The following is a 14,163-nucleotide window of genomic DNA, read 5'->3' as shown; positions in this document are numbered from 1 at the left end:
GCCGCTGCCTTCGGCTCAGGTCATGATCTCAGGGTCCTGGGATCGAGTCCCGCATCGGGCTCTCTGCTCGGCAGGAAGCCTGCTTCCTCCTCTCTCTCTCTCTCTGCCTGCCTCTCTACTTGTGATCTCTCTCTGTCAAATAAATAAATAAAAAATAAAATCTTAAAAAAAAAAAAAAAAAAAAAAAAAAAAAAAAAAAAAACCATGCAACTGGGACGCCTGGGTGGCTCAGTTGGTTAAGCAGCTGCCTTCAGCTCGGGTCGTGATCCCAGCGTCCTGGGATCGAGTCCCGCATCAGGCTCGTTGCTTGGCGGGGAGCCTGCTTCTCCCTCTGCCTCTGCCTGCCACTCTGTCTGCCTGTGCTCACTCTCGCTCCTCTCTCTCTGACAAATAAAAATAAATAAAATCTTAAAAAAAAAAAACAAAAACAAACAACCATGCTACTTACAACATGACTAAAAGTTAACAACCTCAATATATAAAGATAAATGAAGAATTTATAACATAATTGTTAAGAGATAAATGCCTGCTATGAAATAACTGGCAAAGTATACAAACAAGCAATTGACAAAAGAATATAAACAACCAAGGAAAAAAAAAGCAGTTGGTTAAGCAACTGCCTTCAGCTCAGGTCATGATCCTGGAGTCCGGGGATCGAGTCTGTCATTGGGCTCCCTGCTTGGCAGGGAGTCTGCTTCTCCCTCTGACCCTCCCCGCCTTCATGATCTCTCTTACTCTCCCTCAAATAAACAAACCAAATCTTTAAAAAAAAAAAGGGGGCGGGGTAGCCTGTCATGCTGGCATTAAATCAAACAAGATAACAGTATTAGGGAGAGGACGGGAACACAGCCACCCCACAAACTAATTATAATTAACATTAGCTTTATGGGTAACAAAATATGTATTAAAAGCATGAAAAAGTTTATGTTCTTTTACTTAGAAATTACATTTGCTTATATCTATCCCAATGAAGTAATTACAGATGTGCTCAAAGATTGTACCATGAAAACAGCCACTTGGACATTTAAACTATTGTTTAAAATAGATGAAAAAGGGGATCCCAGTGTGGCTCAGTCTGTTAAGCATCTGCCTTTGGCTCAGGTCATGATCCCAGGGTCCTGGAATCAAGCCCCACATCAGGCTCCCTGCTCAGTGGGGAGTCTGCTTCTCCCTCTGCCTGTTGTTCCCCACCTGCTTGTGTACTCTCTCTCTCTCTGACAAATAAATAAAATCTTTTAAAATAAATAAATGTTTTAAAAAGTTAAAATAAAATAGATGAAAAAGGATGGGGAGGGGTAGTAAATGCCAAGGAATGAAAGTTAAATATATAATAAAGGGTAGTCATAATTCATTGCAGAAAGAACAGTTACATGATTTAGAAAAAAATGTACACAATTATATTACATGGGGAAACATTCTTTAAATACTAAGCACACATACAATGTGTGGACACAAACTGAAGGACATATACTGAAATATTAACAATGAACACCTCTTCTGGAATTGTGAGTGACTTCTTCCTTTTATATGTGTTTTCTAAGTCACTACAGTTAAAATACTATTTTGGGCTATTTAAAAATATTAAATGGTCTACTTCATTTTTTAAATGAAAACCTTCCTATCGAATTGGATTTATGAACTATGTACACTGGGCAACACAGAACAAAAAATGATTGTGATAAATCTGTGAAGAAATCAAGTCAAAGCAATTTCTATAATTAGATTTTTCTCTTCTTAAAACAGTCAACTACTTAATTAAATCGTCAACTAACCACTGAATTAACTATAGAATAGAAAAGTATTTTTTAATTAACCAAGTTGTCAACTGATTCCCACCTGTCCATCAGCATGTCACCTTTTTGGCCCATAAATAAAAAGCAGCCTTTCCAACTCACTAATAAGCATTACAATCCGACCTACTGGATAAGAAAAACTATATTTGGTATTCTGTCTCCATTTAAAAAATCTCTGAACTCTTTAACCAGTTAATTTCTGACTCTCAGAAATTTCATTCACTCTTTATAGCAAATGTGAATGCAGACACAAGTCACTTAAAGAAACTGATAGCAGTTTTATGAAATATGTACTATATTTCTAAGTCTTTTAGAAGAAATATAACGTAAATTAAAAATTAAGAGAAGAAAAACTGCCTCAGGACTCAGATAGGTTTTACTATTTGGAAACCAATATAATGACCTATCTCACTTGGCAATCCTAAAAATTAGGTTTTAAAATATCAAACATGACCCATATTATAATGCCACTTATATTTCAAAGTATTTAAATATTTGGAAAATTCTTTTGTACCTGCAATGAATACAAATAGGCACATCTTCATGTTCTTGGTATTTCCTCATTAAGCTTATCATGTCCAGAATAGAATCAAATGATGTGGGAACATCATGGTCTGGCCAGTTCACATAATGAAACTGATATAGCCTACGCGATTCCTTTAAGAATAACAGAAATTCAGCAGTTATAAAAAGATATTACACATTTTAAAGCACACAGAAATGCCACACATCTCACTTGACTGTCATTTATAAGATATTTATGTGGTATTTAACAATGCTTTAAAAAAAGAAATGATAACTACATTTATTGGCTCTCATATATCAAGTATTGATATAAGGGCTTCACATATAAAAATTATTTATTCTCCACATGATGGTATGAGGAAGGCAATGTTAATACTATACACATTTTATAGGTAAGGAAATCAAGACAGAAAGATTAAATAACTTGCCTAATGTTTCACATCAAGTGACAAATGCGGGATCTGAACCCAGGTATCTCCAGAGTATGCACTTTAACCCTTACACTATGCATATTTTTTAAGTAATCCACAGTAAATGTTTGAGCAATATAGACTTGTATTTAAATCTATTGTAACTAGAGGACTAATAGAATGTTTAAACTGAAAAAGAAAGTTAGAAACTAACTTGTCTAACCCCAATCCATTTCCTTATTTTAGATCAACGTATGTCTCAAAGTATGGAGTGCTGGAACCATGTCTACTTGTAAACCAGAAGGTAGGAGGTATAAGTTTGTTTACAAATTTAATAGTTGAGGAAGACTGATGCACTTGATTGCTATGTTTAATTTTTCATAATGCTTTCAAAAATTAAAATAAAAATACAGAGATCGAGGGAGAAGCCAATAGCATTCACTAATGTCCATCAGATTTTCTTTGATTTCTTCCTAGAAAATTAACATTTTTATATTGATCTGACACACTAAAGTCAAAGGCCTCAAGTAAGAACAATATATATCTAAATGAAAACTTGGCTTTGATGGTGGTTTGTTTCTAAAAAAGTTGTAAACTAGCAAAAGTGGGTAATAATTTTGCAAACAATGCTATAATCTGCTAGCTGTAATAGAGGAAAAGTATTTGCAGCAAAGAACCAAATATTCCAAATATAGTAAATTTAATTTAGGAAAATTGTTTTAAAAGTTAAAATTTATATTACTTTATCTAATTGGATAAGCTTACAGCTAAAAATAATAAAACGTTACACTCTGATTTTCTTCTTTATTATCTTACATAAGAGAAATAATTAACAAACTTCCTTAACTATGCAAGATGGCATACAATTTATGTGTCTTCTCTTTAAAAACTATCCTTAGAAACCATCTCTAAATGGAAAATACTTACATTTTGAAATTCAAGTAAGAGTGTCCTAATGAAGTAGTCTGTTCTTGCTTGTTCAGCTTCCTAAAATAAAGGAAAACACTTGTGAGTCAGTGAGAACACTGAAACAAAGACAAACACACCAAAACAAACAATAACCTTATATTTAAAGCCCACAATATAAAATTAACCATTAAAACTCCAGGTATACCTGGGTCATTACAAAAACAACCATTCTAGGGCACCTGGGTGGATCAGTCAGTTAAGCATCAGACTCTTGATTTTGGCTCAAGTCATGATCTCGAGAATTGTGAAATCAAGACCTGCAACAGACTACGGGTGGGTGTAGAGCTGGGTGTAAGATTCTCTCTCTCCCCCTGCCCTCCCCTCCCACCCCATGCTCTCTCTGTCCAAAATAAACAAAATTATAAAAGTCACCAAGTTGTTTATCTAAGTACTACTTACAGTTTAAAAACAAAAACCCAGAAGTGTCTGTTAACCAATTACTTAACCAGGAATCTGTCATGCATGGTTGCAAAATTATAGCCATCCCCAGAATTATGTAACAGAAATAATACAAAACGTACAATGTTCAGTACCCACTACCACCTTCAACTCTTTTATCTTTCCCTAAAGCTTGATTTACCCTACCTGACACTCACCTCTCAGTTCACTGGATGTAGACTTGGGAAGGAAGAATATGCACTCATAAAATTTCAAATTACTATTTTGGTTGATGACAATATAACCACTTTAAAAGTCTCTTACTATCATTTGTCAAAGTATCAGAATAAAGCCACTGTATGTGTCCCTTAGGAAACTATTCTTTCTGCTTTGTATACAAAACCACATATAATCTACAGTAGTGACTGTCAAGAACAGGATATGGTGTTTTTTAATAAAAAGAATATTCAATAATAATCCTGCTTTAATTTTTTAAGTCACAGCAGTTCATTTTGAACTTTTCAAATAACATTAAGAGGAAGTTTATGTTTTTACTTTCAACAACAAAAAAAATGAGTACGGGTGAAAACATTGGTCCCAAAATTTTTCTTTTTTTTTTTTTTAAATTTGATTTTATTATTATTTTTTAAGTAATCTCTACACCCAATGTGGGGCTTGATTTACAATCCTAAAATCAAAAGTTGCACACTCCACCAACTGAGCCAGCCAGGAGCCCCTAGACTTAACTTTTTCTTCCTAAGAAAGGCTAGATAGCAAATATTTTTGGCAATGTGGACCATAAAGTCTTTGTCTACTAAACTTTGCTATTGTGATAAGCAAATATATAAATTAATGGACATGGTTGTATTCTATTAAATATCTACAAAACAAGCAGCAGGTTAGACTGACCTATGCATAATGTGTCAACATCTGGTCTAAGTGGTTACATGCAGCAACATGTGACTGAGTTCCTCCTAGGTAGTCTCCCTCTCCCATCAATACTTTACCCTCTTTCTCATCCCCAAACCAAGACAGCTTCTGATACTGTCTTTTCTCAGTCTCAAAAACTGAATGTCAAGTAGTCAAGTCACTTATTATGCTCATTACCACCAACTTGCTTTCTAATTATAAACTAAATTTTTGGGGGGCACCTGGGTGGCTCAGTGAGTTAAGCCTCTACCTTCAGGTCAGGTCATGATCTCAGGGTCCTGGGATCGAGCCCCGCATTGGGCTTTCTGCTCAGTGGGGAGCCTGCTTCCCCTTCTCCCTCTGCCTGTCTCTCTGCCTACTTGTGATCTCTCTCTGTGTCAAATAAATAAATATAAAAAAAAAACTAAAAAATTTTTTAGATTATTTGAGAGAGAGAGTACGCAGGTGGAGAGGGAGAGGAAAAAGAGAGAATTCCAAACAGATTCCCCACTGAGTGTGGGAGGCCAACTTGGGGCTCACTGCTACAACCCCGAGACCATGACCTGAGCTAAAATCGAGAGTCAGACACTTAATCGACTGAGCCATCCAGGTGCCCCTATACACTTGAGTTTTGTTTACATCAGTGATAACAAATCCTGAGTTGTTGAAAATAGCCACAAGACATACAAATTACTGTCCATGTGAAATCTTTAAGAATTTAGAACTTAAGAATTTAAGAATAAGAATTGCTTCTTTAGCATGGCTCAATCCCAATATTGATAAGTCAAAGCAGCTACTGCTAATCAAATCAAACCTCTCAGAGGGCCTTTTCAAATTATCTTTTAGTTCAATTTAAGAAATCACCCAAAAAAGTCAATTCAAGTTTTTCCAAACGATAATCTATTTCTTTCTTTCCTCTAGTCATTATTTTAAATGTTGTTTACTATTCTTGAACCCCAACACTTCAGAAATTTCAACTCATTTAGTTGTTGAATGTTAAGCAATATTTGTTTTCAGTTGAAATGTAACATTTAGTAGATACCTTATTATATTTAAACTTACAAATGTTCAATACAACTATATTGCACAGAAAATAGGTTTCCTGAACTGTCCAGGAACTTGACATTGTAGAATACTTTATGGATTGCTGAGGAAGGAGTTGTTGCCTCACAGAAATACACAATGTGGTATGTATTATTTTTATCCATTCCAACTAACAGGAAATGCAATAGGTTTTTAAAATTTTATGTTTAACCCACAGTTAATTCTAACCAGGACTTCAGAATACTGGCTACTTATTAAATCCAGGCAATTCTTCATGTTCCTGTGAATGTGTTTTTGGGTGAGATTAAGATTTATTTTTATTTTTTTTTTTAAAGATTTTATTTATTTATTTATTTGACAGACAGAGATCACAAGCAGGCAAAGAGGCAGGCAGAGAGAGAGGAGGAAGCAGGCTCCCTGCTGAGCAGAGAGCCCGATGCGGGGCTCGATCCCAGTACCCTGAGATCATGACCTGAGCCGAAGGCAGTGGCTTAACCCACTGAGCCACCCAGGCGCCCCGAGATTAAGATTTAAATCAGTGGACTTTTGAGTAGAGCAGACTGCCTCTATAGCGGGGGTGGCCTTCATCCAATCAGTTAGGGCCTGAACAGAATAAAAGGACCAGTCTTGCCCAGATGAGAGAATTCTCCAGTATACTACTTTCATTTGCAACACTGCCTCTTCCTGTTTCTACAGCAGACTGTCTTTAAACTGGAAATGAGTATCAGTCTTTCTGGGTCTCTAGCCTGCCTGCCTTTGGACCAGAACCACTACCCTAATAGCTCTCCCAGTTTCGGGTTACTGGTCTTCAGACTGGAACTAAAGCATCAACTTTCCTGGGTCTCCAATCTGGTTAACCACCCTGTGGACGTTGAACTTACCAGCCTCCATGATCCTGTGAGCCAATTCCTTATAATAAATCTTTTCTCTTTACATATATGCCTATCTTACTGGTTCTATTTCTCTAGAAAACCCTAATACAGGGAAGTTATTTATTTTTCATCTATGTTGTCATAAATTTTGAGTTTGAGTAAGCAAGACAACATATTTCTTTCAGGTGATTAAGAAAGATGCCATTGGGTATAATATTAAAAGCAAATTGTTGGTTCTATTCTAAAGCTCACTTGTGTTTCTCTTTTTTGCTTTTCCTTCATTATTTTTGTTTTCTAATTCATTTTCTCAGTTTTCAGCTGTGTTAGTTTTAGAACTTGAATTTAGCTCATTTCCAGAGCTTATTAAATAGGTGTATATTTTAAGAGTCATAATTAATAATCTGCCATATAAGATCAATCTTTACTCCTAGGACAGCAGTTCTCAAAACCATCTTTGTATATAATTACAAAAATTCTGGATAGCATAACAAACATGAAAGATTAACATGATACACTAAACTTCAGTCATCAAAGGTCTTTCCCATTTCAGCTTGAAACTTTATGCCAATTACCTTGAGATTAAGAGTCACATGCTTCACTGATTGAGCCAGCCAGGTACCTCAACTTTAATACCAATTTCCAAATTGGTAAAACTCAAAGCATAGCTAGGTTACCCTATTTTCACTTTATATACATATACATTTGTTATCGACTTATATACAAAGACTAACAGAAAATTAACACAATAAAGTAAAAGGAAATTACACATTTATGAAGTCATTTTCAAAGCTTTTAAATTTAAAAGCAGTATAAAAACAAACACTGTTATTTTTTTGAAGATTTATATATTTAAGAGAGATAGCAGGAGGATGGGCAGGAGAGGGAGACAGAGAATTCTCAAGCAGACTCCCTGCCCAGCATGAAGCTTGACCTGGGGCTCAATCCCAAGATCCTGAAATTATGACACGGAGCCAAAATCAAGAGTTGGCCACTAACTGACTGAGCCACCCAGACCCACCAAAACCAAACATTATTATTAATATATTAATATATATTTGTTATAATTAAGTGTACATGGAAATACTGAATGCTTGGCTTATATAAAACTGGCCTCATACCATATTAGAATTATTTATCAGTCTAGCATCCCAACTTTCTTTTTTTTTTTTTTTTTTTTTTTTTTAAAGATTTTGTTTATTTGAGGGGCGCCTGGGTGGCTCAGTGGGTTAAAGCCTCTGCCTTCGGCTCAGGTCATGATCCCAGAGTCCTGGGATCAAGCCCCGCATTGGGCTCTCTGCTCAGCAGGGAGCCTGCTTTCTCCTCTCTCTCCCTCTGCCTGCCTCTCTGCCTACTTGTAATCTCTGTCTGTCAAATAAATTAAAAAATATATATATATTTTGTTTATTTGACAGATCACAAGTAGGCAGGGCAGTAGGCAAAGAGAAAGGGGGAAGCAGGCTCCCTGCTGAGCAGACAGCCCAATGTGGGGCTTGATCCCAGGACCCTGAGACCATGACCTGAGCCGAAGGCAGAGGTTTAACCCACTGAGCCACCCATGTGCCCCTAGCATCTCAATTTTCTGAATAATATATACATAACTAAGTACTTACACAAGAAATTTTAAATGGTGCAAACATTATAGGTTCTTCTCCATACAAAGGCCAATAGCGTTCACATTTTTTCTGTTGTACAAAAAAAAAAGAGCCAGTAAGTAATCCATATGGTAGTTTTTCCTGAACTTCTATAAATATTTTGTGCCCTAGTGTTCAGCTTGTTGCTCTTCCCAGAAAACAGAAAAACTGACATTAGTAGGCAAAGTGTTAGAAGAGCTTAGACTTACACAACTGTTCTTAAAGGTAAGCTACTATTTGCTTTCCAAGATTACTCATAAGAACTTTATTAATATAAATGTCTAAGCTGTTCACTGCTATCTGCTTGGTCAACAGAGTAGATTCCAAAGATCCTCCTGTAGAAAAGAAACACTGCTTTAAAAAAACAAAGTGCCTGGTACAAGAAAGTCTGTTTAGTATAAAGGTTGCCAGGCAAGTTTTAATGCTTGTAAAATGACAACCTCTATAACATCTAGCTGAATTCCCATTAGGTATAAAATCTGTGGGATAGTAGAAAAGAACACTCTACTTGCTATAAGAAGAATTTCCCAAGTTGTAACTAAGTAAGGAATATGTTGGTATTTATATTCCGAGTATAAACTAATAAACAATTGACACCAAAAACTATGTGCTAAACATCATACATTGAATAATCTATAATCATATTATCACAGTCATTTCAGAGACAAGGAAACTAAAGCACCAAGGTGAAAATGCTAGTAAAGTGTAGGTTTATTTGATTTCATTACTTATGTTCTTTCCATTAGGTCTTATTCTAGGTCAAAATCAAAGTCAAGCTTATCAAATAAATTCGTGGGTCCTAATTCACTGACAATTTACTACTAACAAAATACTATGATCACAAAATCTTTAGCTTCAAAAATTTTGTACTCAATATGACCTTTTTTCATCAAGTATTACTACTGAAATACAACTGGCAAATATTAACAGAATGAAAGGAGAAATGAATCCTAAACCTTAACAGTAACTTAAAAAAACAGTAGGAGAGTGAAATTTAAATTTTCTAATACAAACAATTAATAATACTGGTACTGAAGTACATCCTGTCAATTCTTTTTTTTTTTAAAGATTTTATTTATTTATTTGACAGAGAGAGATCACAAGCAGGCAGAGAGAGAGGAGGAAGCAGGCTCCCTGCTGAGCAGAGAGCCCGAGCGGGGCTCGATCCCAGGACCCTGAGATCATGACCTGAGCCTAAGGCAGCGGCTTAACCCACTGAGCCACCCAGGCGCCCTGATCCTGTCAATTCTTAAAACAGATAACCTAATTTACTGGCTTATGTATTTTCTAATCTTAGACTGTTAATTTTCTATCCAATATTATGTAATACTTCTACTACTGGTAAAGGATTTAATGAGGAATGACAAAAATTATTAGTTAAAATAAGGTTTCCCAATGATTTATATTACAATGTCTCACATAACTAAAAGATGCACTACTTTGCTTTATGTAATATATACTTTACTGATAAAAATTTAACAAGAATTTTTACAACTTTTTGCCAGAGGGGAGGTGGCTGAGGGAATGGGTGAAACAGATTTAAAAAAACTTTATCTACCACATTAGTATAAGAAAAATTGAAATCATCACATAATTTGTTTCTAAGTCTGATGTGTGTGTCACATTTATAGAAGACCACACTTGTTTTATTTAATATCTATTCTCTGTAAATATATTAGCACCTCCAACATTAAAAACTTAGTTGATCTTAAAGCTGCGGGAGATCACAATGGTTTTAAAACTAATTTTACTTGCACAGAGTATAAAAATACCAATGTTAAATTTCAGATTAAGAAATTTTGTTTTTGTATGAACAAATAAACGTAATGGTACTCTCAGAAAAATCAGAATATTCCAGCTATAAACCGATATAATTAATCAAAATTATTTTATTGAACTCATTTTCACTTGCTCAATGTAATTCCTATTTTAAAATACCTCTCGGGACGCCTGGGTGGCTCAGTTGGTTAAGCCTCTGCCTTCGGCTCAGGTCATGATCCCGGCATCCTGGGATCGAGTCCCACATCAGGCCCCTTGTTCTGTGGGGAGCCTGCTTCTCCCTCTGCCTCTGCCTGCCACTCTGTCTGCCTGTGCTCGCTCCCTCTCTCTCTCTCTCTGACAAATAAATAAATAAAATCTTTAAAAAATAAAAAAATTTAAAAAATTAAAAAAAATAAAATAAAATACCTCTACTTCAGTCCATAGTGTTCTACTTACAACAATCATTAAACATCAAAAGACTAATGATATAGTATCTATTATTTTAAGTGTGTCGTAAAACATACCTATGAAATATTAAAAAAAAAGCTTATGCAGTTTTTAGGGATGATGATGTTTCTTTTATCAAGTAAAACCAGTAACAGAACACAAAAAAGAAGTATCTACTTTAACTACTTGGGCTCAGAATATAACAAAGGACTAGAACTATATATGCCTAGAAATGAAATGATAAAAACGATCCTCCACAATTATTTTGTGTTAATAGGTATACATACCCTTCCCATCTCAAATTCTCGACAGGCCATCACAATGATCTAAAAAGAAATGAGAGATGGGATGAGATGAAGACTGTATCAATTAAACACAATTTTACTTTTAAAATAAAATACGAATTCTAAGAATTACTTTTTACTGAGTGTAATTATACCTAGCCTATCAAAAAAAGTAGTTTTAATATTAAAAGTAGGAACTAAAGAAATGATCAAAATCACACCTTGTAATCAAGGAATAACTATATAGCAACAAATTAAATTGGCTTCAATTATCATAATGTATTTAATTTGAATTAAATTTTATGATCCTTATAGACCGGCCTCTGACTTTTGAAATTACATTAAAATATCACTTTTAGGATATTTACCCAAATAGCACTATGAAATATTTTAAATACATTTAATAAAATTATCTTAAGGCTGAATACATTTAATACTGTCTTTAAACAAGAAGGCTATTAGATTTGCTTCTTTATCCCAACATTTTATAATGTAATGTTTCAAACATATAGCAAAGTTGAAATAGTCTTAACAGTAAATTCTATATAGCTACCATCTATATTCTACCATTAACACTTCACTCTTTTTCTATCACATAGCTATCCCTGTATCCATCTAACTTGGTAGATATCTTAACAGTTACTGACAGATGAAAAGATTTAAAGTATTATCATACTCTCCCCTTAAAATATTTCAACTAATTTGTGAGAATCAAATGAAACATCCTAGACTTCAGTTTCGGTCTTTTTAGTAAACGTAAGTTATAATTAACACATCATTATAGCTAAAAAGTCTTCTCACCCCTTATTTAGTAAAACATCCTATGTCATGACATGTAATAATTGTCAAAACAGATTATGAAAAGTTACTTACTACGACATTGTACTCCCATATCATTCTCCAAAAATCTATTACTGTATTTGCTAAAGGTCCTTGGGTTGCCACATATGCTTTTGGCCCATAAACACCCTAAAATGGTTAAAAGGAAATTTCATATTTATTACAATGACCAAAAGTATTTCCTTACCTAATTTTAAGGTTTCAAATTTTATTAGTAATACTCCTCTTTTCACCTTAAGCATTTCCAAATAATATACTATTTTTGTGTATTTATTATAAATGGCACACAGAATTGATAACTGAACTGCCTTCTGCTAATTTACAAATTATTATTTCCCTGGTTTCGAAAAAAAAAAAAGCCCCAATACCTAGTCACCAAAGCTAACTAGACAGAAACATAAAAAGCATGCTTTGATTCTAAAAATAACAGTAAAACTACCTAATAGTTCTTTCTTAGCTAGATTATTCCATAGCTACCTTCAATTATTTACACAACTTAAAAGGTTTTTGGGGTGTCTAATATATATATATATATCTAATAACAAGCCTGGGAATATACCAAATAAGACAGCAGACTAAAATACTAAACTAGCACATAATTAAATCACATGATAGATCAGTGTTACTAAGTAGAATTAAAAACTGGAGCTTTTTTTGGTTTTTAAAGATTTTATATTTAAGTAATCTTTATACCCAATGTGGTGCTCAAACTTACAACCCTGAGATCAAGAGCTGCATCCTTCATTGACTGAGCCAGCCAGGTGCCCCACAAAACTAGAACTTTTAACAATGTCCTTATAAAAAGAATACCAACATTGACAACATTTGAAACAGCAAACCACCTACATATTAGTTTTTGTTTAACTTCTTATTCTTAGTTTTGGGTTTTGTCATAATTTTAATTAAATTGATTTTGTTGGTGGGGGATTATATGAAACCATGACTGTTTAATGTTGCCATGGGTAATATTAATTTTACCATGTAACTTGTACCACTCGTAATATTTCTGTCAACTAAATATTTTTATTTTATTTTATTTATTTATCTGATAGAGAGAAACACAGCTAGCAAGAGGGAACACAAGTAGGAGGAGTGGGAGAGGGAGAAGCAGGCTTCCTACTGAGCAGGAAGCCCGATGCAGGCCTCAATCCCAGGGCTCTGGGATCATGACCTGAGCTGAAGACAGAGGCCTAAAGACTGAGCCACCCAGGCACCCCAAGAAAAAAAAATTTTTTTTAAGATTTTATTTATTTCACAGAGAGTAGGCAGAGAGGCAGGAAGAGAGAGAGGAGGAAGCAGGCTCCCTACCGAGCAGAGAGCCCCATGTGGGGCTTGATCCCAGAACCCGAGCCGAAAGCAGAGGCTTTAACCCACTGAGCCACCCAGGCGACCCCCAACAAAATATTTTTTTAAAAGTATCTATAAATACCATATATAAAAGCATTGAAATTATACTGTCATTCAAAAACCCAGAATAACTAATGGAACAAAGTAGTTTTTATTTCATCAAGTAGCAATTTCAATCTATTGGTAACTACTATGCAAGAACTTGACTGCTTTCGATATAAGAGTATCCAAAAATGGTTATCTACATAAATGCTGTATTTAATCTTGTATTCAGTTGGCTTGTCACTCGAACACAATGACAATTTTCAAAAAGTTTTAATCTAAATTTATATTCTATAATTTTAAATCAGTATTACTCAGTAATTACAGCCCTGATAATTTATCCTAAGAAATTATTCAAAAGAATAACAAGGTTCAATGCAATATTACCATCAAGAAAATTGGAAAAGACCTATATAGTTCAAAACAAGGAATAACCATGTATGTACATTTGTGTATATAAACCAAAGGGACAATGGAGAAGATGATTTATCAAATGGTAAACTGTTTATAAGCCTTCAATGTTAAAAAAAAGAAAAGAACAGAAAAAATGGAAAGCAATCTCAACTATCATGAAACTAAGCAAAACTCTTTCTTTATGAATAAGGTTAGAAGAAAGGAAGGAAACCACACAGAGTCAGGGCTGTGATCTTTTTGTTTTGTCTTTGCTACTGGTATAATATTTAGGCAATTTAAAAAACTTTAATAAAACTAGTATGTAGGAGGACATTAAGTAGGGCAGAGAAACATCATTTGAAATTAATACATACCTTAATAAAATTTGCATTGATATAGTCTGAATCTTGAGAAGGAGTCTTTAAAGTCAACTTAACTCGGCTGTGATCAACTATAAGAAAAAAAAAAGGATTTCATAAACTACATCCTATTGGTAAGCGTGTTTTCTAATAAACTAT

The 14,163-nt window shown here is 34.4% G+C and overlaps 1 protein-coding gene and 1 long non-coding RNA gene across 4 annotated transcripts in view; one reads left to right on the top strand and one right to left on the bottom strand.

The window, feature by feature from the left end:
* PTPN12 (protein tyrosine phosphatase non-receptor type 12) overlaps positions 1–14,163 on the bottom strand; it is a 93,506-nt gene that overhangs the window by 28,220 nt on the left and 51,123 nt on the right. For both annotated transcript variants that reach the window (XM_047694656.1, XM_047694655.1), the window contains exons 3-8: positions 14,020–14,096; positions 11,897–11,992; positions 11,027–11,065; positions 8,511–8,582; positions 3,656–3,715; positions 2,308–2,450 (exon numbers count right to left, since the gene is read on the bottom strand). In XM_047694656.1, the coding sequence (XP_047550612.1) occupies positions 2,308–2,450; positions 3,656–3,715; positions 8,511–8,582; positions 11,027–11,065; positions 11,897–11,992; positions 14,020–14,096 (487 nt within the window). The remainder of the gene's footprint in view (positions 1–2,307; positions 2,451–3,655; positions 3,716–8,510; positions 8,583–11,026; positions 11,066–11,896; positions 11,993–14,019; positions 14,097–14,163) is intronic.
* LOC125080692 (uncharacterized) overlaps positions 1–14,163 on the top strand; it is a 136,672-nt gene that overhangs the window by 81,087 nt on the left and 41,422 nt on the right. The window contains exons 2-3 of one of the 2 annotated variants that reach the window (XR_007121454.1): positions 2,975–3,032; positions 6,075–6,326. This is a non-coding gene — a long non-coding RNA (uncharacterized LOC125080692). Of the gene's footprint in view, positions 1–2,974; positions 3,033–6,074; positions 6,327–14,163 lie in introns of those variants that run through there. The other variant, XR_007121456.1, reaches the window with a different exon arrangement.

This window comes from Lutra lutra, chromosome 11, assembly GCF_902655055.1.
Source record: "Lutra lutra chromosome 11, mLutLut1.2, whole genome shotgun sequence".
Classification (NCBI taxonomy): domain Eukaryota; kingdom Metazoa; phylum Chordata; class Mammalia; order Carnivora; family Mustelidae; genus Lutra; species Lutra lutra.
Note: the sequence above shows the minus strand (reverse complement) of the source record. Positions and strands in the feature narration are given on the sequence as shown.